The sequence below is a fragment of the Apteryx mantelli genome, chromosome 6 (genome assembly GCF_036417845.1).
Source record: "Apteryx mantelli isolate bAptMan1 chromosome 6, bAptMan1.hap1, whole genome shotgun sequence".
Taxonomy (NCBI): Eukaryota; Metazoa; Chordata; class Aves; order Apterygiformes; family Apterygidae; genus Apteryx; species Apteryx mantelli.
This window is the reverse complement of record NC_089983.1, coordinates 16,475,094-16,500,090: the sequence shown is the minus strand read 5'-3', so window position 1 is coordinate 16,500,090 and position 24,997 is coordinate 16,475,094. Positions and strand designations below refer to the sequence as shown.

The window sequence follows — 24,997 nt, the reverse complement described above, 5'->3', positions numbered from 1 at the left end:
AAACTGTATGAAGCTTGCAGCTGATACATCCATTAACAATCCTGCATAGACACACTTGAGGGTTGTTGGCTTCTAAATAACCATTTAAATCCCTGAAGCTCACCTGAAAAGTCACTAAAACACAAGTAAAAAAGTATTCATATTTTTATCAATCTATAGAAGGTTGCAAGGAGACAGTTTCTGAATCCTATGAAAGCTTCATAGTAAAAGATTGGTAATAAAATTTATAGGTGATCATTCTAAAAGCAACTAAGCCCACAGGAACTTCAAAAAATATACAGTGAGTCCTTCTGGACCACGAATTGAACTACTGCTGCTACTACTACTACTATCAATTTGGTCCTATTTTACTGAAGCTGTAAATTTGCTAGAAAGCCTAAACAATAAAACAAGAGCAGCACTGAAAAACAAAAACTCAAAATGCTGAATCTCTTTCAAAATGATTAGCAAAAGTAACAATTATCAAATAAATAAGAAAAAGGAACAGGAGAAGGAAGCTATATATATATATATATTTATTTATTTATAAAATATATACAGCCCATGAAATAGCATTAAAGCCTGCTCTCTTCCCTTGCTGCTTCAATATTGTACCTCTTATGTCATTTATTTAATGAGGTACCAGAAGTGCCAGCACAACAGGAGACAGTTTCTCATTGTGAGGCTGGGTTTCAGCAGCACAAGAGTTAAAGACTGGACACAAAACACAAGACAACATGCATTTTCAGTTAGGGCTGTCGCTGAAAATAAAGGTCATGTACTCCAATACAACCAAAAAAGAACCCAAATATGTTGCAATTCCTGTGTTAGGATTGCAGCTTTTTTTTTTTTTTTTTTTTTAAGGTTTAGGCCTGACCTTTGTTTTCCAACATGGCTTTTTGTATTTTATCGCATTGCAGAATTTGCATTCTCTCAGCTGTCCCTTTCCGAGGGCTTTGGTGGATGCCAGCAGCTGGTAAGCCCAGCCAGCAGGGAAACAAGGCCCAGGCTCAGAAATGCGCCCCGGGCTCCTGCCTCCCGGCTGCGCCTGTGCTGGAGCTGCTGCGGAGGTGACGCCATCGGCTTGGATGACGGCCACCCTCTGTCTCTTTTACACGTCTGCCCACCCCCAGCAGCCAGTTCGGTCCACAGTTGGGTTCACTGTGCCAACCACGTGTTAGGGTAAAAATGTACAAGAAGGTCCAAAATGGAAAGCCAAAAAATAATGGTGCAGTGATTTCAGTCATGCCTGAGCTACATTCCTGATAGCTGCTCCTCCACAAGACAGCAATGGAGAAAGCCCAACATGATGCCAGAAGATTTCTAGTTGTCAGGTAAAAGAAATATGGGCTAACCCTCTTTATCTATGAATCAAAAGAATTAATAGGAGACCTAGTGGATGCCTTGAAATGCAATTAACCAAAACAAACTGTGCAGTATATCTGCTGGATCACACAAACATCCGCTCCCTCCTGGCGCACAACATCCTTTTGAATTTATTCCTCCCTTTTTTACTGCTTGAGGATGATGTGGCCAGCCTGTTATAGACTATTCCACTTCAGTCAGGGTCACCTGCTCTCGGTGGCTGCTCAGTATGACTTACTGCAGTACCATAAAGTATTGTACAGGGAGAAATCAACCACACTAAATGGTGAACGCACACACTGCAGTCAAGAGCTGCACCTGACTTGTAAAAGCTGGCCCTTCTCGACTTGCCGAAACACTAAAGGCCTGGCACCCACAAAACTTCCCCTCTTTGTGTCACCAAGCAACCTCCTATGGCTTTAAATGGTTTGGGTTTTTCCCCAGCATGTCATTCATGTGCAATAGCAGGGTAATCGAATCTTACTCACTTCACTCCTTGAAGCAACTGCTCGATGGAGAGGAGTCAGCCACATATTGTCCTTGGCATTGACACGAGCGCCTGCAAGCAAACAGCACAGGTTACCTCCATGCCTCGGGTGCAGCGTTAACAAAAGTGCTGGTCTCCTAGTAACGAGAGTCGAGCCATATTCAGTACTCACAGCGCTCCCCGCAACTCTCTTGGCACTCTGTTAACCTTGGAATTGCATTGCCATGTCCCAAGCAGATAGGACAGGAAGCAGGATTCAGGAAGAAAGGAACTGGACACATTTGGATATTAGCAGGAAAAGCCGTGTTCACTGGACATAATGGAAGCAAGATCTGCAGGAGATTATGTATCTGGGGTGTGTGTGTGTGTCTGTGCAATTTTATTTAGATCAGCTGATGGAGTTGAAAAAAGAGGAGCCCTTTACCAGAGCACTGCTGCTGCATGCGGACCCTGAGCAGGGAGCGAGCCTGAACCACCATCTCGTGTTCCCAGCTCTATTGGCCAGTGTGCTGAAAGATAAAACCTCTGTGACAAACTCTGCTTCCCAGCTTAGCAAATCTCACTGGGGCCAAGAAAACGTGATGGGGAGACTGCAGGTTGAGGAGGAACCTAGGGACTTACAGGATGCCTCTCTACCTCTACCGATCCTTTTGCCTTGCGTGTAGCCAGGTGCTAATGCACGCTCCGACACCGACGCCGGGCTACAGGAGGGGTCTGGGGTCACTTGCTGCAAACAAGGGTGCAGGAAGAGCATTCAGCAACTGCGGAAGTGCCGGCTGACTGCAGACAAGAAAAGGAGCTTGTACATTTGTGTGGCAAGACAGATTTATTTCAAAGAAATATTAAAGCTATCCACTGAAGTGATACCCTAAGAAGGACACCAGTGAAAGGGGCTGGAGAAAATAAATTTAAAAAAGACTTAACCTGAGAATGTTATACCTCTCAGTCTGCAGGTAGCAATACTAGTTTGAAAAGACTAGCACATTTAGAAACAATTTAGAAAAGCACCAGCATCGCACACTTATCCTGGATGAGCCTCTGAACTTCATGAACAAAGGCATTCTTAAGCTTCATTTTTCACCATAATTTAAGTGCATATAAAATGCTGCAATTAACAAGTCACACTCCCTGAATCAGAAGTACTTTCCCAAAAGCTATTTCTCAATAATATTAAGGTGTTTGCCTCTGAATCACAGTCATTACTACGAATTCTGCTAGATAATCAGAGTCAAAACAAGTTCTTTCAGATTTCCAAGAGCTGGCATAGAAATTTTTGGCTCCCAGAAACAGAAAGCCTCATTCCTAGACTCCAGCAATTAGAGACAACTCTGTACCTAGTGGGACGTTCGGCTCTCTAGGAAACACACTTAGTATAGCTGTGTGACCATTATAAAGTGTTTGCTAATGCATCTATATAAACTAGGCAACGCGATACCTGCCTTCACCTTTACGAGAAAGTCATGATGACTGCCTGATTTAGTATCTAACCCCTCGCTTACACTGCCCTGCACGTGCTAGAGGCACAAAGCAAGGACAACCCCTGCCATCCGGAGGCTTACAGACCACAACTCACACGTACCTTGTTATACTGATTTGGCTGTAGAGGGGTTTTCAGATGCAAATTGCCTAGATAAAATCGACACCAAATACCTCTTTTCAGGTTTAGAGATTTATTCTGTATTCTCTTTGGTGTTTTTGTTTCTATTTTCTTAATTAAGGTTTCTTTTGGTTTATTTCTACCTGTTTGATAACTCCCACAAGCAGATGGTAGCAAATCAGAAAGGCTTATGTGTGGAGTAGCAGTGTGACAAACATCATATCATTCTTCAGCATTCAACCTCTGCAGTGGTTGAATAAGGTGATTAGAAAACCTAGGGAAGCAGCTCTTCAAGCCTTTCATTGATCCACTCAGCCTTCAAGAAGCTGAAAGAGTTACCAAGAAAACAGCTAAAGAAAATAATTAAAGCAAAACAACACCAGCAACATAAAATAACACACAGCATGTCATCAACCTTGTCTTCCTCAGCTGTTTTCCACATTTCTTTTCCTCTCTGTTTTTACTGTGCTTTTTATGTGACAAAGTGAAATTGCTCTTGCATATCTAATTCAGTGTATCGGCTGAATATATATATTTATGATTTTTGTTTCTAAAGAGCTGCACAATTCAGCCATTGTCTGTTCATCAACAACAGAAGCTACTGTTGTCCATTTACCAAGGCACATACTTTCTAAAGAGATGTTTCAGAAACATTCCCTTCTATACGCTCTGTTTGCTTCACCGGAATTCAGCTCCCCAGCTGCTCCTGGCAGGCAGCGGTTAGTGACAATCGACGAACTTCACCAGCACCGACACACTCCTTAGGGGAAGTAAAATATCTTCCATTTTAAAGGGGAGATTCAGTGCCCTTCTCTTAACTCTTGACCAAGTACCTTAACCATGTTTCAGCACACTTCCTGCAAGACTTTGCAGTGTTAGGCTAATTAGTCTAATTTGTGTGTTTATCTGTACCAGAGGGCTAGAGTTGATCAACACACTCAAAGAGGTGTATATGGTGTTCTCTCCAGTATCAACCTTTCTCGAAAAGACAAGGTGCTCTTTTCCCTGAAGGTTTTTCTTAACACCTTTCCAGGCAGCCACATCACCCCCAACAAAACAGCTACTTAAAAATAAATATCTTCAGACAAAAACCTTTTCTCAGACACATGGTGACAATTTGGCCTTCAGGGGAGCTGCACGGATGGGTCTGAAGGAATGGTTTGGCCATTACATCTGTTCTGTGAAGTTAGACAATATAATGCATAACCTCAAAGATGAGCTCAACAGAGGGTAAACTTTCTGTAATCCACCCTTCTTTAATAAGACCATTTCATAATCTTTGTGACATTTCACTCTCACGCTTTTCTGCCAAAAGAGGAAGAATCTCCCTCTGCTCTTTTGAAATCTGAAATAAACAAACCGATGTTGACTTTCAGGAATTAAGTTAACATGTCCTTATCCTAACCAAAGTACAAATTTCCATACCAGCATATCTGCCAAATCCACAAGTCTCAAATAAATCTAGATTCTGAAGTCTAAATCTCTGAAATTAGGGATGGTCCACAGATGAAGGAGACTCCACACTTTAATCTATTAATGATACTATTAACATGCACCTTTCCATCTCCTACTATGGGAGACTGCAATAGAAACACAAAAACATAAGGATCTCCCCCCAGTAAGCACACAATCACAGTATAAAGCAAAGACTAGCACGAAGACAACGTAACGGTGCTGCAGCAGCTGATAGATGGACCTAGGACTTACATGAGAACAAAACAACATGGTGCTGGATGAGAACAAATGAAGCAAAGAGCCTGAGAACACCACACACAAGAAACAGGAGGCCAGGCAGGATTTTCCTCAGAAATGAGTCTGAGTCACTTGGTAGGGTGTGAAATGGCCTGGGGATTCCACCACAATCACAGGAAAGGGGGAGGAAGGCAGGTAAAAGCACAGAGGTGCTGGGTCACTCATGAAAGAGATAGGAGATGGTCCTGGGACATCCTCCAGTCTTTCACCCAAAGGGGACACTGCTAATCCCAAGGATAAGAGTCTTAAAGCCTTGGGACAGGCAGAGAGAGAAGCTCTATTTCCTGGCTATAAAACACCTCCTTCTCTTATAAATCACTCACTTCTCTAAGCCTCCTCTTCTTTAGCCTGCCATAAAAGAGAAAGCCCTGGACATGAGTTCAGGTTACGCAGCACCTTCCCCTGCTGCCTGCCTGCTGGGGGTGGCCCAGGACCCATCATGCATATGGCAGTCTCGCTTCCAAATCTCCATGTCAGAGCCTACTAGGACACCCCTCCAAAGCAAGCTCATGTTTGTCCTATTCCTCATCTGTCCTGCAACTTGTAAAGGACTGATGATCAATATTGCATGCACACTCCCAGTGCAGAAACTTCTCGCCAAATGGCTCAGAGCCTTTTGAAATAGTAATAGCTTGATAATACCCCCAAGAACACAAGCTCCTCTGGGAGGGGGAGAACACAAGGGACAATAAATAGAGCTCAAATATTCCCCTTGGGTGTCAGCTCAAAGGCCAGGAGGAGAGGAGAAACCAGCACACACAAGAATGGAGCTTGGATTTGCCCAGGCAGTTCTCACACATCCACAAATGTGTCATCACAGAGAGCTTCACTGATGTAAGAGATGCTTCCCTAGGACTTCTCCTTCCTGACAGAAAGGAAGTGGAGGAGAGGTGCTCAAATCTCCATGCTTTCCTTTAGACTAAAAAAACAAAACCACGCAGCACATTTCTCCAGTTTGAACCATATGATTATGAACCAGATCATTGAGGTGATGTAAATCTACCTAGCCCTGACATTTAATGGACTGGGGTGATTTATACCAGTTGATGGGTCTGGCATTTGTCTCCTATATCAATTCCACACAGACTCCACTCCAGTGGTTACCTAGAAAGTCATTCCTGGTATGTCTCCAAGTATCCGGGCAGAAGTTTTATTCTTTAGACAAACATTTATCTGTGCTGACACCAGTTCATGGGCCAGAAATCTTAGGGTGAGCATATTTCATTTAATTTCTTTCCTTAGCCCTGTACAAAATGCAATGGGTTGCTACTTCTCTCAGCTTCTATTCATGCTGAGAACACTATTGTTAGACCCCAACACCAAGCATTTTTGTGCTTTCTCCCTGTGAAAACACCCTCTAATTTTAAGTCAGACAACAGAGCTTTTTTACTTATATAACTGACTTTATCATCAGATTAATTTTTAATGAAACACTTTTACTTAACACTTTTTAAATCAGGCTTACTGGATGAAGATGAGAAGCAGAGGGAGAATGCTGCTGTTCTCTTCTGAGCCCAGCTCACTCTGACACATCACAATAGCAAAAAGGCCTTCATAACAACATGTAGACCTGCTCTTTTAAGAGGGTGTAAGTGATGTGCAGTGAGTAATGACACTGCAGAGATTAAAAGACAACGCATAGGTAGAGCATGCAATACACGATTAACTTTGCCTCGTGTGCTGAGCTAGTCGGTTAAGATCTGCACAGCTCCTTCCTACTGCATGGGAACAAATGAAGCAAAGAGCCTGAGAACACCACACACAAGAAACAGGAGGCCAGGCAGGATTTTCCTCAGAAATGAGTCTGAGTCACTTGGTAGGGTGTGAAATGGCCTGCTGACATGAAGGCAAATTATTGAAAGTCCACATTATAAAGTTTTTCCACACTTACTTGGATATATAAAAAAGCAAGATATATCACCTTCATTTTATCCTTCTGGCAATTGTATGACCTGTGGATGCCATTTTGGCAGTAAGGAGCTGGAACTGAGGTCCCCCTCCCCTCCCAAAAAAAAAAAAAAAACAACAGGACTCTTTCCCTCATTAGGAATACAATTGAAAAACAAGAAGCCAAATGTACCCTGACTTCATCAGGCCATTTACTGATGCTGGTAGGAATCAGGGGAGAAATGAGCAGAACTGCTTCACCTTTCTCTTTATGTGGATATTCCCTGTGCTGTGCTTGAAACACTTGGAAAGACGTTGCTCCTGTACTCTTCTCACACAATGGAACAACAGTATGTGACAACCCATACGTACTGCAAGAACATATATGAAGATGAAGTTTATTCACTTTTATCTCCCAGTGAAGAAAAGCATGTTTGCATCTAACATATTGAAAAAACATCCAAGCATAATCTATCAGTGTAGGAATGTTCACTTAGACCATTGTGCAGCTGTCAAGGTTAGAGCAGAATGAGCCACTCTGTCTTCCAGATTAGTTACCCTCCCTAAGCAATTTGATGACCCCAAATGCCCCCCAAAATGTACAGAGGAAACACATAACTAATCAAACTCAACTCTCTTCTTCTGCCTTCTCTGGTTGTGGTTAAGTTGGTAACTCAAAGAAATATGTTTGTGCTGCCTGAATGTATCTTTTATAGTGTCTGTCCATCCAATTTTGGGCTCCAAAGCAGTGATTCATCAAAGAGACATACAGGTCTATGCGAAAATGAAAAGCAAGACAGGCAGATAGAGGAGATGAAGAGGGCAACAAAGCTGAAGACCACGATGCAGCAGAGCAGAGCTGGAGGGAGACTGCAGATGCAGGGCACTGACACATTTACAGCAGCATTCCCTACAGTGCCACTGCCAAGCAGAAAATTTGGTCCTTTTTGTCTTAGGTCCTTGGGCATATGCATGTCCACAATGTAAATAAACCATACATACCATAAGCACTTTAGAGAAAAGACTGGAGCATTAATGCAATCCTTTTTAGATATCAAAGAATCTAGAAGAGCTAAAGGCTTTGAATGTCCCAACCACGACGAATGCTTCAGTTGGCATTTTCACCTTGCTGGGCAAAAGAAAATTTAACCCGAAGGTACAAATATGTGGAAAGCAGGCTCACAGAACTGTTTGTTCTGGGACACAAACTTCCTTTTACCAACTGCTTGTTAAGCAAACACATGGTGATAAAATAGTGATATTTTCAGCACTTAAATGAAGATGCTTTTTCACAGCTACTTTTACATATAAATACACAGATATCAAGGATAATGTAATGTAGGGTCAGAATGGAAATCCAAATAGGACTTTGAGCAGATGCTGTAAATAAGACCAGAAATTCTTATAGTTAGGCTTATTCCATGAAATATCACTCAGAACTAACATATTGTCACTTGATTAAATTGTAATTTAATGTTGCAGACTTTGCTATGGCCAAGTCATTTATCCATTAAAAAAATATCATCTCATTCATTACAGGAAACTGAAAATAGTTTTAAACATTTCAGATAAAGCGCAGCAGCCAGTGCTGGACTTGCACAACTGACGGTGAAATGAGGTCCTACTGCCACATTCTGCTCAGGCAGAAGGAGAAAAAAAAAAAAGCTATCACCTGTCAGACTGCTTTCAGACAAAAAACGAACCAACTTGGATTTTTGTATGAAACCAGGAAAAAAAAATCTGTATCCTTACGTTGGAGCAAATTTCACTATCCCTTTCCCATCTCTTCTCCTATCACAATTTCCAACTTTTTGTTAGTTTATCCCATTCAATGCTTCATCACAAACAGGATCAGAGTAGCCCTGCACAGCTGGGCTGTTTCGAAGAAGTTTGCCCTCCCACTGGGAAGCAAAGCATGGGTATTTGGTAGAGGACTTGCTCTTGGAAGATTTAGAGCTCAAGTTCTTGACTAGGCAAGTTCAAAATAAGTACACAGACTTATTTATAGGCATCACTGAAATTCAAAACTGTGGAAGTGTGCCTGCCACTAGACAAAACAAATCGGTGATAAAAGAATTGCATTCTATAATGCTGTCTGCATGACGATAAATAGGCAATTATACATTACAGTCCAGAGTCCGTATGGGATATATTACACATTGCAGTTTTAATACCATAAAAGCTGAGCAGTATGAAGATCAGACAAATTAATGAATTAATTCCTATCACTCAAAGAATGCTAACAAATTTACTTCCCATTACAATACTGTTTTTTTTCCAATCAATTTACGCATATTCACCTTTGTTGACCTCAATAAACCAAAAAGGAGCTACTGAAGCCAATGTAAAATAGGGGCATGTGAAAAATGGGGTCTTAAATGGCCACAAATAAATTTCACTTAAATACTTGGCTCTTAGCCCAATGTTAAAGAATGTACTTCAGCCTTTACATCACAGGAGAAAAAAAAAAAAAGTCAGCAGAGGTATTTTGAACACCTATGGACAAATCTCCACCAGGCTCCATACATATACATATAAACTGCTACTTTTGTTCATGATCTCCTCATCCCAAGCCTTCAGACAGCATCACACAGGATGAGCTTTTTTGGCAATCCCCTGCCAAAGCATTTAAACTAATATCCAAAGACACTGATGCTTTTGAAGTGAGAATGCAAACATTTACAAATAACATTTAATATACTTTGGTTTTGTCTAATTTATCATAAGATAATGTACAAATATAAAAATATATTGTGCATGGGTATATACATACACTTGCCACCTCTCTACCTTCAGCACGTATAATTCACATTCTCTGGTAAGAGAATTGGGTTTAGATAAACAATTTCTTCGTCAAATTTTCTTTTGTTTAGGGACTACCCAGAAGTAGGTCATGACTTTCTAATACATATTTGTTATTATCAGTCAATTCTCCAAAATAACAGTTCTTCTATAACTGATTTGCAAGCTGCTTTATTCACTTAAATACATCACACTGCAGGTTTCTATACTCCAAATCAATTTCCTGACTGTTAGAATCATGCTTCTAATGTAAACGCCACTTACAATTCATCCAATCTCATTAATTTTGCTATTATTCCATAATAAATTTTGCTTAATGGGAATTCTTGGCTTGTACTCCAGGACTTGAGCCCACATTTCAAATATGTACTTCAGCATGGTTCTGAATCCACAAATTTTATCAGTTTGAATGCTTTATACGTTTTTAAAAACATAGTTGTTTTGTTTATTAATTCCCCTCAGCCACAGTACATGTTTTATAACTGTATCACCAAATTTAGACATATTTTCTGGGCTTGCAAAAAATGGAGGACAGCTCTATGAAACTCGGATACAGGCCGTGCCCAAAATCCGGTCACATATGCTCTGCTGGGTATTCCCTGTAGCTTTGAAATAGGCTGATTTACCAGTGAACACCCGTGAGCGACACCATCTTACCTGACAAAATGAGAAGCTCAATGATGTCCGCATCCCCCAGGAATGATGCGACGTGAAGGGGAGTTCGTTTCTCTGCATCCTGCAAAACAACAGTTTGTCCAGCTATAAAACATGGCCGGTAACTGTAAGTGTTAAAGAGCAATGCATTCTTATGCAATGTTTTATTTCCAACATGTATTTCTGCTTATAATTAAAAATGCAACCTCAGCCGGTAAAAGAACAAAATTCAAGGTCTGAAAAACAACTCCTTCTCTCAGTAGCCCTCAACTTTCCTATCGCACAGTTCTACCAGACCTTGCAGAAAAACTTTCTTTGATCTGATATCCTTTTTACAGGCAGATAAAAATCAAATTAAAACCAAATCAAATCTCCATCACATTACCGTGGTCCCCCTCATGCAAAGCCTGAATACAGCTGTGCAGAGGAAAGAAACCATCCTTTGGTGTCTTGTGGAAGCATTAGCTGCTCAGAAGTATTGCAACGACATAATTTAGACCCTTCTGGACATGTCTTTGCAACACAGTTTGTATCAACACTACAGCATCAGACTCTAAGATAGATATCTTTGGAGAATGGGTTGGAACCACACACAACAATTCTCTTAGTCTAAAAATGTTACTCTACACCATTTAGCCTAGTTGTCAATAACAGCCCCAAATGGGCTTGTACAGCCTAGACCAACCCTTAAACACACACAGATAAAAAAATTACCCAGTCAGGTCTCGGTCCTCTACTCTCGTACATATTGCCAATAATCAATAAACTTCAGAAATATAGTTATTTTTATTTCTGGCTTTTTTCAGGCTTAGGGAGTCACATTTTCAAGATTTTATTTATAAATACAGTTTTACAAAAACACCCTTGCTTTTATTCCTTTATTCAGATGATTTCAGAACATTGGCCTTTAAAAGAAACTGTTAAACATTACAATCGGGGGGGGGGGGGGGACACAAAAATTGATGATACTGTTAGCCATATTATGCTACCACCATTCCCAGTTCTAAATGTTTTTCATTTCAAAATTTTAACCACTAATACATGAAGTTCTAAGGGACTCACATATCCGCTAAATTCACAAGAGCAGGACAACCTACCCGCACTGAATACTGTAAATGGTAACAAGTTCACCCCGCCGGCGAGCCAGAGCAACAGAGAAGCCCTGTCGATACTTGCACTCTCTCCCTGAAACGCATCCCTGAGCCTGTCAAGTAAGATATCTTTTAACATGCATGAGCTGTAATCAATCACACTCTATTTCAGACTGTGTTCAAAGTATGCTATAAACGTGGACAAATCAGTGCTGCAGAGCCATTTGCCATGTGAAAGCGAATGCTTTCCCGCACTGCACGGCACGGAGCTGCTGGTGACCAGAATGAGTCACGTTTAATGTTATATTTGTGAGTTTTTCAAACCTCCATGATATACAGAGTCCGCAAACTCTTTTGCGGTGGGTTTTGATCTTCCATATTAAGCATGCACATAAAACACCCAAAAGACAGAGTACATGGACACTCTGGTTGGCACAGGTTGGGAGGGGGGGAAAAACCAACAAAACTTAGACTTCTGCTCACACGGTAGGCCAATTATAACAGCATTAGGAAAGTCTCCATTTTTTCTTTCAGCCTCAGAAACTCACTGTGCTTTATGGGGCTAAATTCTCAAAAGAGCTCCATATCCAAAAGCATCCACTCAGAAACCTGGTAACAAACTGGATTTTCTTGTGTGTTCAATACTTGGCAACAAGAGCTAGAGCTTCACCTTGAAAAGTCTGGCTCTGCGTAACTCGCTCGCTGACCTTCACCTTGACGTAACCCACCACAGCCGAGCTTTCGCTGGCCCAGTAAGTCCACATTATGGGACAGCATAATGTTAACTTCTCTAAGTACTGTTTCATATTGCCTGTCCTAAGGCTATCCGGTACACAAAATATACAGAGACTGATCAAACATTTGTACAAGAACAGAATCAGTTTTATCTACTTTCAACTTGTTCATTTGAATGCACGACTAGTGTCGTATTTGCAATAGTTACATGCCTGTCGGTGATAAATTTTGGAACAGCATCTTGCAAGACAGCCAAGTTTTGCAACGGAATCGAGCAGTTTGAACCGCAATACTAACAATACACGAACGAGTAATTTTCTATACTAAGGGACCAAGGCCATTCAGTGCTTTATTGAATATAAGCAATATTTTATACTAAATTGTAAGTTTGATGGAAACTTGATAATCCAGGGAGGAAAGAACATGAAACAGAAAAGTAGAATTTTTACGCTTCTGCTATGCTATCATGCAACATTTTAAACTAAAGGGGCTGCTAATGGGTCAGAGAGGCCGGGAAAAAATGACGAGAGTATCAATGCTTCTATTAGCAAAGTGATATCCACCTGTAAGTATTCTCAACTTTCACTTTTGAGAACAACGAAAAATCCTGTCAACTTCAATGAGAATCAAGTCCTCACAGAAAGAGGGGTTTCAGTCATGCAATTGTTTTTAAGCTTAATTTCTGCGCTTCCCAAGAGAAAAAACACCCAAATCTCTCCATTTATCACAGCTATTTATCATAACCAGCAACAAACCAGTCCAGCTATCGAACCACGCTCCTGGTGGCCTCTGCAAGGCCAGGTACTGCTGCAGCAAGACTGAAGTAGCTCCCTGCCTCCATGCCTGGCCCGTGCACCGGAATAAGTGCAGCTACAGACGTCATTCTGCCACGCTGGTAATATGAACAAATAAGTAACCCGCAATGGTCTAAAGCCTGAAGGCTATGAACAGAGAAAGAGGAATAAAAAGAGAATTTGTCATCTCTTGGAAAGGTCTGGCAGTACCTCAAATCCAAGCATACATTTTAAGGAAAAGAAACGAAAGGTGGGGGGGGGGGGGAAGGAATGATAACAGGCTTACAAATAGCATTAAGACAAATAATCAGACCTGCTTCAAGTGCAGTTTTTAAAGGAACAAAAGGTCAGTAAAAGACAACAGATAAGTGAAACAAAGGCTGCAAGAAATTATTCCGAGATAAGATAAACATTCTCTCTCCAAAACTGTATTAGTGACTTGTACTAGTTCACAGAAAAGATGATGCTGCAGGCTAACCTTTTATCTGTACACATATTTTTATGTAGAAGTACAAATAAAGGAAATGAAGCATTTAACAACAGGCAGTCAAGGGGACAGGCCTCAGCAGGGAGAGCACTCAGCACACCCTTACGGTAGTCCAATGACCACGCCGACACTGATAAGGCCCTTCACAGGCTTAAAGCCGGACCAGTCCTTAAGTGCTCGACTGGCTCTGAGCCCCAGAGCAGCGGCAGATCAGCACAGCAGTGGCTCCAACCGATCGTACCAGCATACATAAAGTGTTCGGGCACGTTAAGAAGGCGGCCAACAGCTTCTCCTCAACACAGCCTACATCTCAAAGTCGATAATGGATCTGAACTTTTATATCAGCTGTAGCCGCTCAGATTAGAAGATGTTTGTGAAAGAATTATTTATTGTTAAAATACAAGTGCAGCTGCTACGGAGAATAAATGTCTGCATCCTCTTTGGCCACCCGACTGCCTGAGCTGCAGCACCAGCAGGAGCAGCTCGGCTCAGAAGGACGAGCCACGGAAGTCAAGTTACATTAGCGGGAGCAGAACGAAGAAGCGTTAGCGCTGCCACCTCCTCCAGATGACCAGAGATCTGCTTGGGAGGCAGAATAAACTGAGTTATATTAGATGCATGTGAAAGACCACAACTTGATTCAAATTGATTCAAACGTAACTAACACAGTAACAGAAAAAGAACTGCCGGCTTATTAACTCCATTTACCGTTGCTAGATCTGAGCATACGGCATTTAAACAGCCCAAAGTAGCTGGTCCCACAGGAAGAAATATTCCGACACAACCTGCCTCCAGAGGAGCTCAACCCCGGGCAGCAGGCAGGGAGGCCTGAGGAGGCTAACGGCAGCTCGCCAAGCAGCTCCTGGCCAGGCACCACCGGCTGGAGCCAAAAGTAGATGCCGTTCAAAGACCATCCCTGCCTCTTCAAGATCTCCTCCCCTTCAGAAATTCTCTTATGAAAGCATGTAATTTACACAACAAATCCAAGTGCTTAGCTGGGAGCAGCAGCTGGGAGATGAAAGCCAAGCCGGGCTACTTGGGCTTGGTGCTTCTTCATCTGCTACGTACCAGCCCTGCAAGTTCCCATCTCAAAACGTAGAAGCCTATTCTAGCAACCATCATCCCCAACAGCTTCAACTTAGCCTCAGAAACAAAGATTTTCTGGACTGAGTCTTTAACTGCCAAGTGCCCATGAGGTGGAACAGATAAATATTTTGATCGTCTAGAGACAGAAAAAATATATCTTTTTTTTTCTTATAATGTTTTCCTTTCATGGGGTTCAAAGCATTTTATTAGTTATTTGTTTAAAATTATCCACTGATCACAGATGAGGAAACTGAGACCCAAAGACAGTTGGTGGGAAAGGTTGGTGAACCAGCCAAACACTGAGAAAACACACAGGAAAAACAGCTGCACTGCAGGAGGTAGTATTTGATGATCACCCCACAACACACACGGACACTTCTAGCTGTGTCAAACTCTATCCTTGCACAAGTTATTCCAGCTACACATAAATATCATCTTCACTCACAAGTGCAGCAATGTTGCTTTATTAAAATTTTCCATATCTGTTTCGCATTTGTCAATGAATAAGACAACTATGCTTCAATAAAATGGGGACATAGAGTGCAAAGATGCTTACCTTAGCAATATGGTTACTAGCCTAAAATCAACAGCAACTGTTAAGTGCTTGTGATTATTTTAGAGCAGTTACCAAAAAAGTCCTATGCAATTTCTTTCAAACCGAATTTGATAAAGTGGGGTTGGAGAAAGATGTGCGACCTTCTCAGAAGAACATTCCTCTAATGGATTCAGCCATGTATCAGCACCTCACTGTCTGCTACCGTTGTTCCTTCTGGGGCGAAATTAAAAAGCTTTTTGCTCCCCCAAACCACATTTCTGTATTGATTTTTTGAATACTAAAACTGGAACACAAAAGTTTTCAACTAGTTGTTAAAATCTTGAGAATTATTTTTCAATTATTTTTGCCTTGATATATTGGTTCGCACCAGGTTTGTGGATATACTATACCTACATTACTTTTAGAGGAAAAGCTACAGGCAACAGGTATATCTCTAGTACTTTCATTCTAGGTAGTCTTTCAGCCTGTTATATGAAGAAAAAGAACCAATTATTATTTTCTTCTATAATAATTTCATGCACATAGTTTCATGCTAAAAAGATAATTTTAAAAATTAATTATTAATCCTCGATTGGAACTGTAGAAACTGCTATCCTGATTAATGGAAATATTTTAATGTTTATAGCTGTGAGTCTGCAATATAAAGCTCAAAACCTAGGGTCAAACAACAGCTTGATTTTTGTAAATGCAGTATTGACTTTGGGAGGGTTTTGGTGGCATGGGTGTAATACATCACTCATGAGTTGATGGGAAAAGCAGAAGGGCCTATACGTCCTCAGCTGTCTCAAACATTTTGGGGACAATAATAATATGAGTCACCAGCACAGATATATAGCGTAGTATCCGTTACCGTATTAGCAGACAGTGGCATGCAACTGAAAATATTTCAGACTCTCAAACTGCAGCAGACACTTCCTTCCAGTTCAAATAATTTATTTATAAAATAAGACAGATTCTATTTATTTTCAAAAAGAAAAATATTTTTTCTAAATGAAAATCATACTGGTTATTTTACATTACAAGCACCAATGCAATTTCAGTATTTAATTTCCTTAAATTTCTGCAAATCCCAACCAAATGGTTCATAATTTCCTTCTGGGGAAGAAAAAAGAAAAAAAAAGAGAGTATGAGAAAAAACAATGTGATGAACAGCATACATCCGCATCTCTCTGTAACGACTTCCCTGCGGCCTCCCTCATCCCTTTACCTGTGGCAATAAACCACCCTGAAACGCAGGCTCCTGCTCGCAGGGCTCTGCAGCCTCGCCGGCAGCGCTCCCCAGAACGGTCGGGCAGGGCCGGGGCCGCGCGCCTTCCCCGGCGCAGCCGAGGCCGGAGCGGAGGCCGCGCGCCTTCCCCCGGCGCAGCCGAGGCCGGAGCGGAGGCCGCGCGCCTTCCCCGGCGCAGCCGAGGCCGGAGCGGAGGCCGCGCGCCTTCCCCCGGCGCAGCCGAGGCCGGAGCGGAGGCCGCGCGCCTTCCCCCGGCGCAGCCGAGGCCGGAGCGGAGGCCGCGCGCCTTCCCCCGGCGCAGCCGAGGCCGGAGCGGAGGCCGCGCGCCTTCCCCCGGCGCAGCCGAGGCCGGAGCGGAGGCCGCGCGCCTTCCCCCGGCGCAGCCGAGGCCGGAGCGGAGGCCGCGCGCCTTCCCCCGGCGCAGCCGAGGCCGGAGCGGAGGCCGCGCGCCTTCCCCCGGCGCAGCCGAGGCCGGAGCGGAGGCCGCGCGCCTTCCCCCGGCGCAGCCGAGGCCGGAGCGGAGGCCGCGCGCCTTCCCCCGGCGCAGCCGAGGCCGGAGCGGAGGCCGCGCGCCTTCCCCGGCGCAGCCGAGGCCGGAGCGGAGGCCGCGCGCCTTCCCCCGGCGCAGCCGAGGCCGGAGCGGAGGCCGCGCGCCTTCCCCCGGCGCAGCCGAGGCCGGAGCGGAGGCCGCACGCCTTCCCCCGGCGCAGCCGAGGCCGGAGCGGAGCAGAAAAAGCAGAAAGAGGGGATAAAGAGGGAAGCGATGAGAAAGAGGCGGCTGGCTTGGCTTGCAAACATTACACCGGTCACAGGGAGGAGCGCTGGACGGTCTTTTGCTTTTCTCTTGTTTGACTTCCCTTTTTTTTTTTTAAAGGGAAACTGGAAGATTGAGACTAAAATGAACATTTTACAGAAGGAATTTTGCTTTAGCAGAAAATAATGACATTTCACATAAGACCTGGAACCCTACACACTTAGGGGCCGAAACAGCTGCACGTACCACAAATCCCAGGTACCCAGCACATCCGGAAGCATCACGAAATGAACCCAAAGCTCAGTCCACCCACTCATACCCCCTCCAGAGTAAAAACAGTCAGGTAAAAGAAAAAAATCCCAGTCTTCCCAGATGTACCACAATCACCTCGACACTTCTAAATGTACCAAACGGTGCGGGTTGAGGGCACCCACCTGAAACTAACCCAGGGGCTGGCCGGCCAGAGCTGCCGGTTCTGCCCCACGCGCCTGGCGGCCCGGACGCCACCCGCCGGCAGACCTCGGGCGTGGAAGCAGTCAGCGCTCAGGCGTAGGGAATCACTCACCACCAGCCAAACAGAGCAGTGTCCTTGCCCTCCAGATGCAAAAGCAGTGCTGCGCTCCCCCAGTGCACAGCTGCGGACCGGAGAGGTCAAAGCGACCGCGCTCTTGGCAGACTGAGCTAAAAACACACGCTTCTAAGCCAAACCCTTGCAACTTCCACTTTGTTGCAAAATAGAAGTTACAATTATAGCAGCATCTAGAATATAGCCATGTTTATAAACACACGCTTCCGGGCTTAGGAAGATCTTAATTATTTTACCAGACCAAAAAAAGTAACCTTCTAAGGCTTCTGATTTGCTCTAAACTCTTTCCTCCGAGATTCATTTTCTCTTAGGTAGTATGTATATATTTTACTAATTTTGCATAGTTTCTCCATGTGCCTTTTTCTTCTGCCTTCCTAATACCTCTGTCATTGCAGGTTCCAAAATACGATCTATAAAACTTCAGAAGTCCCAAGTGTTTGATGTAAAAACAGGGTTATATTTTATTTCCCTACCCTACTTGCATTCGAACCATTTCAATATTAACACAGCTAACCAAAATGATCAACAAAGGACAAATCACTGCCAAGCAGTGTCAGAATTTCCTCTCATGTGAGCAGCCAAGCACTAGAGAAACGCTAACATGGAAGTAATTAAAAACACCCTTAAAATAGAAGCATAAGCATGCAGTGCAAATTGCCAGCTCACAGCACAGGGGGGACATACTATCCTTTGATCTTTCTTTAGTGACATTTTGAGCATTTGACACTTGTTTGTGTATTCAAAAACACAATTTTCAGAGTTTGTGTTGACAGGCATTTTTCGAATTGCTCCAAACAACAGTTTGGTTTCTTGCTCCTGACAAAATAGCTGTTCAGGCAAAGAATTTTTGGATGAACTTTTACAGGGTTCTGAGCAAAAACGTTCAAGTCCAACGACATTTTCTGTTAAGTACTATGGTACTCACATATAAAATATATGCTATTCACCTAATATTGCACCCACGCTTGCAGCCGAAGGATATCCAAACATTCGTGATGCCTACAATCACCTTGCACAGAAAATGCTATTTTGAAGAAGCAATGTGAAATACAGAGGAACCTTTAGGACTATCATGTTCATCTAGATATTTTGATAAGACCATCAAAAGGAAAACAAATATCGAGGAAACTCAAGGGAGATGATGCTTTAAGCAAGCAGTTCAGGATCTTATGCCAAGAAAACATTCAGGAATCACTGGGAAGTCTTTAAGCCTAATGTCAAGGTCTTCTTTCTCTGATCAGCTTCCCCGTTTAAACCAATGGCACATCTTTCCTTTCACTGGGCCAGGAAGGGAGCGCAGCCCCAGGTAACCAGATCTGCACGATCACCTCTCCAGCTCCTTTCTGTCTCTCTGAACCACATGTCCGGACCACACTGCCTGCAAAAGCTGCAGTGCCAAGACTACACCAGGCAAGCTGCTGGAATTAGCTACGAATAAACTAAGGGCTTTATGTCAGAAAAAGGCATGAAGAAAAGGAAGATTGATCCAGAAGTCCAGGAAACACCTGGAAAATCATCATTTTGCTGCTTCTTTGTATTCCCACCGCTTTCAGAGGCCACAAATTGCAGCCAAAAACTAGCAGGGTTCATTTCTAACAGCACAAATCAAATAGGAGAAGCCTAAGCAAAGGCAGGGGGCGAGGGGGAGCATCTGCAAAAAGAACAAGTTCAAGAAAGAATTTTTCCACTGTTAAAGTGTTTAACTACTACTTGTTTAGAGCTGCTTACCCTTGTTCTGGCTAGAAGCAAGCCAATCTGAAGTACATTAATTCTTCTGTGGGCAAATCACGGCCAAGATACAGCTTCCTTACTCTCACTGCTGAGACCTATAGCAAAGTTTTATTTCAAGTACAGTCAAATGCTGAATAAAAGCTCCTGATCTGTAAAGACTCTTCATAAAAGGAAACTCTACAGAGAGTCAAAATATGCAGCTTTCAGCTGCTGACATTCATATTCTCAGTAAGAGAGAAAACTTAATGTCCCGGACTGACCTGTACATTTGGAATAATTATCATGCATTTAGGGAATTTAATGTCACCTGCTGGAGGTAATTATATTTCAGATGACTAATTAGGATTCCATTCAAGCCATGAATCTCTAACTTCCAAATAATTTCCATTTTGTTACTTGTTAATTACTAGGGACATGATTAATATCATCATTGCAACAGTTCATAAGCATGGTGCTCGCGTATCTCAGGCACACCCACAAGGCCAAGCCACATACCAAGGCGTTGACATCTTCCGTTTTGTAGATCAGCATCCGTATCTCTTCTGGGTCGCCACTGAAAATCGCTTGGACCAGTGGTGGCTGGTAAAACAAAGCAGAAAAAGCAGCGTTACAGGTTTGTTTGTTTTTTGTTTAAAAGGAGAGCATATGATTTCTGCTGCCATTTACTAATGCTGCCCACAGCCATTGCAAGTACGACCCCCGTAACAAATCAACAGGAGCTACCAGTCTGCTTAGGGATCATCTGAAAGCACGAGTGTGTTTGTACATATAAGGAGCGCCTGTGTGCACAAACAGCGAACCCCATTAGAATGGCAACTTTTGTCAAAAACACACAATTAGCCCAGATGTTCTCTTTGGCATGTAAGGGAAAAACTAATTACATCAGATATCGCTGTGTGCTTGCTTGCTGTTGGCACAGATTAATGGTCATGCAATACACATTTAGAAACAGAACATTATGCAGATAATGAATTTCTGGGCAATTACTAAACATCTTGTATCTTTTACTGAATAAATATGCAATGAGCACAGTTAATTTTAACCACCCAAGAAGCGAAATAATTATCTTATTGTTTAAAGTCTGTTATTATGCTGTTATGGATTGGAATGCGTAAATAAATAATCAGGCACACAGGAGAAAGACCATGCCATGCTCGTGGCTTTGGCAATGCTGGGCTCATTGCCCGGCAATGGGAAGGAGCGCAGCACGCGCTCAACTGCTCCGCCACACGTGCGGCACTGGCAATTCAGTCCTTGTGCCCAGGTCTGTATTGAGCCCCCAGCAGCAAAGTATCCGAGCTGGTAACCAAGCTGGCAGAACACAACCTGCTGAATTAAAAAACAGAAAACTCTCTCCTTGCTGCAAGGAACTCTGAAAAAGAAGATTACATAGCTAGCTATCCTGTGAAGAGTCGCACATATCTGAATCACCAGGAGACCCTGCTTCCCCAGGTATTTCTCCAGAAGGCAGTGTTCCCCCGAGAGCTCCCGGCCGGCCTGGGGCTCACTGCCCATGCCCAGGCTGTGCCCAGTCCTACCAGCAAAAGAGTCTATGCTGCTGTGCAATCACCAGAATTTAAAGCAACACTGCAAAAGAGAAGTATGCAGAACTACTTAAGTATATAAAACTGCAACCGTTCTTAAGATTGCAGAACTTAACTATCTTATACACAAGTTACCTGAAAATTCACAGACTGGAGGCAAAGAGGAAATACCCTCATTCCCAACCTTTTTAACATGTTATCCATCCTATTTAAATCTGAAAAATACATTCTAAGTTGATGGTGTCCATTTTAAGACACAGGGATACTCCCTGAGAAAGATTCACATTGGAATTTCATTCTTGCTGCTCTTCTGACACAGAAAGGGCTAAAGCAGCGTCTTTTATCACAACTGCTTGATGTAATTCATCAGGCTGTGGTCTTACATATTGCAGTGGATGTTTGAAAAAAGACCAGTTCCACTTTATTTCTTTTATTTGAATGCTTGTTTTTTATTGCCATGCTTCCTTCTCCCCCCATGTCAGAACAGCCACAGACCATTCCCCACAGAAGGATGCAAACTCAAACAAAGCACATTTCATTCTCCCTAAGCTGCCAAACTCAAACAAATCAGAACCTAGCAAAGAGTGAGATGTTTCCATTTCTGCATTTTTTCATACAGAAAGAAGTAGTTTCAAATGATTTTCCGATTTATGCTCATTGGCACACTCACAGAAAGTAAAATTTTCTGACTTAGCGTAAACCTAACACTAACAGCCTTGAAAAACCAGTAAATACTTATGAAATAAGAATGCCCACAACAAAATATTTCCTTTTCATGCCCATTTTCCATTAGTATTTAAATACCAAAGTGAACAAAAAAGCATAAAACTCTTCCACTTCGAGCTGAATGGCAACACAACCTTGTGGCCAAGCAACAAACACCCCCAGCATCGTGGATTAGCTGCTGGACTCACTTTCAGGTGCACCCGACACCCAGCAGAAATTATCAGCCACATGTAAGATGAGACTTGAGAAGGAGAGACTATCAGCAAGACAAAAATTCAGTATCACTTAAAGTCTAGCAGTTTTTAAGAAGCATCCAAATACTGTTATAGGTAGCTTAAAAAAAAAAAAAAAAAAAAGGGAAAGTTTACAATATGACAGTTTGACCCTTCTTCCATCTGCCAGGAATCTGAATCAGACACTTGGTTTTACAGGAAAAGTTTGACGTTTTTAATTGGCATCAGCTGCTTAACATGGAAAGCAGATTCACAATAGCATTGCACTCTTTAGACATGTGATATATGTAAGATCCTCATCTCAAATTTCATCCAAAATTCCCCTGTCATATCTGCATTCCCCTTGTTATAATCAAAACCCAGCATTTATTCTGCCTCTGAAGCAGGTTATAAGTCTCACATTCCTAATACATATAGCCTTTGCAGACAACAGATAGCTGCCACATACCCATTCGCAAAGGTCTTTCAGCCCTTTTTCATGGGATTCATTTTTTATAAATAAGTTATTAGCAGTAACAGATTATTTTAATAGCAAGAGACAGGGAGGGATAACAGAGGAAAAAAAGTTAAGAGCCTGGAAATTGGAAAGAATAGATAAAAACATTATAGGTCAATATCCGTCTTGAGTCATTGCTGTGCAATTTTCTCAAATTAACTGTTCTATTTAATTTATTCTTTATTTCATGATTTTTCTTTTCTTTTTAAAAAAAGGTATTAGGTGTGAAGTGAGCAACACATTACTGCTAAAGAATTTTTATTGCAAATTGTGTTAAGAAATTTGTCTGCGTGTGTAAGATGCACAGTCATATATACGATTGGAGAAAGGACCTCCTTAGGAGAACGTACGTCAGAAGCCCATTGCAGCGCTGCTGCCGAGACGCGAGGTCAGAGTTGAGAATGTGCGTCTGCTCGTCCGCAGCAGGGAGAGCGCGCTGCTCCCCTCCGCAGCCGATGGCGGTAAAACGGAGCTTGTGCAGCTCCCTGCGCGGAGGCAAGGGACGTCCGCTCACCTGACCAGATTACTTTCTTCATCTTCAATAACAGCTGCGTTGGTGCGCGAATGGCCTTAACTTTACATACCTTTTTCTCCTTCCTGGAGGGCAGATAATGACATTTCCTAGTCACCAAAGAAGAGACAATATATTTTTGGAAATAATTACTAAAACCTGTGACAGCGTCATTAATGGATTATTTTGTTAACAGAAATATTTTGATTAAAAATTCTTCAAATTCAAAAGTTGTTAAACACTCAGGATGAAGAAAAAATAGAATGAAAGCAGAGAAGCTTATCGATAACTTATTGAATTAAATGAGGGTATCATTTTTGGAACGATGAACACCTGTTTGATTAGCTCAGTTCTCTAGAGCTTTCAAACTCAGAGAGGTTCAGGTGGGAGTGTTCACCTTTTTTGCTGAAAATATAAACCAGCAGTTAACCAAAACCTTTCCACATTATTTTGTCTACAGAGTTACTATTATCTTCATTAGTATGAAACTTATCAGCAAGTTTATTAAAGCGGCTGTCACATTGTGCTGCAATGAATGGTACAGTAAAAATGATTTAAAATTTTATCTGCAGACATTTTCTAACGTCAGGTGCATATGGGGCAATCAGAAGATTGACTTCACTCAAGCAGGCAAAATTATCTTGCTGAATTGAAGGCACAGTGATTTCTTCAGCAGCAAAGTGCCGAGCCCCGCGCGGCAGAAGTTGAGGTGGCTCTGCCGATGTCCCCGGAGCAGGGAAATCGCACGGACAGAGACGCCTGGCCTCGGGAAGTTCCCCCACGGAGGCTGCGCCATACCGTTCTGCAGTCGCCGGTCTCTGAACCCCGGACGAGACGACGCACTGAAGTGGACTGTCGCAGGGACCATTTAGTTATCGTGGCAGAAGTTGGTGCTGAAGCTCTCAGTAAACCAGTTAGTACTTTGCCTAGTAACTATGACATCTATTAAATATTTGGTCTTGATCCTAGATACTCTGACTCACTAACAAGGACTCCTCGGTTATTTACACAGATTTTCACTTTGACAGGAGATGGAGGCAAATAGGTAAAGGATGACTGATTCCCATGCTAATTTAATATAGTAAAGTATTTGGTCTTGTGAGTGAAAAGGGTAAGTTATATATTGATCCTTTACTCATTCTGCTTGCGTTACATCAGGTTACTGAAGTAAAGACTTGGATGGGTCCATGTACTCGTTTCTCTTTACTGGCGAGACGCAACAGTTTCCAAGCGGTATTGATTTTGTCAGTGTTTTGCCAGACAGCTTTTTCTTCTGCAGATATTCCCATTAATCAAGATTACCAGGCTGTCTTCAATGTCACATTAAGTACACGTATTTCTTTCCACTGGTCACAGTACAGAGATTACTCCTCTTCCTAGTTTTAATTTGGGACTTCTTCCCTCTGGCTGTTCATCACATGATTGCTTGAAATAGTGTTTTAGCTTATATGACTGCTTACTCATACAGGTTTAAACTGGATCATTCTCTTAATATGGAGTACATTTCCCTGGTGTTAGTATTTATACGTCTTGCAGAAACACTCTTCTGTGCAGAGCTCCACTGCTGCGACAACAGAAATTGTTCAACGCCAACAATTTTCACTTGCATCAGCAGTTAGCCTTCCGGCGGGTTTTGGGAAATTCATCAACGGTAAAAATAAATAGAACTTTACTCTTCATTTGTTATTATTTTTTAAATTGTTTCTATTACTGGGATTTCTATACACTGGTTTCTGACATCAAAGTACTGTCACAGAGCTGGTATTTGGAGAAGAACGTCCTTGGCTGATTGCTGAGGGGTGGTCCAGAGGAATCACAGGTTTTTACTGAACGACTCCTAAGGAATATTTATTCAATCACCAGAAGACCAGTGGAGAGAATCAAATCTGTAAATATGACGCGCTGGTACTCTGGAC

At 42.5% G+C, this 24,997-nt stretch overlaps 1 protein-coding gene across 6 annotated transcripts in view; it reads right to left on the bottom strand.

Moving 5' to 3' along the window:
• The window catches only part of ANKRD44 (ankyrin repeat domain 44), a 144,103-nt gene that overhangs the window by 64,153 nt on the left and 54,953 nt on the right, over positions 1-24,997 (bottom strand). For 5 of the 6 annotated variants that reach the window (XM_067298904.1, XM_067298906.1, XM_067298907.1 and 2 more), the window contains exons 2-4: positions 20,067-20,150; positions 10,527-10,605; positions 1,833-1,903 (exon numbers count right to left, since the gene is read on the bottom strand). In XM_067298904.1, the coding sequence (XP_067155005.1) occupies positions 1,833-1,903; positions 10,527-10,605; positions 20,067-20,150 (234 nt within the window). Of the gene's footprint in view, positions 1-1,832; positions 1,904-10,526; positions 10,606-19,568; positions 19,639-20,066; positions 20,151-24,997 lie in introns of those variants that run through there. The other variant, XM_067298909.1, reaches the window with a different exon arrangement.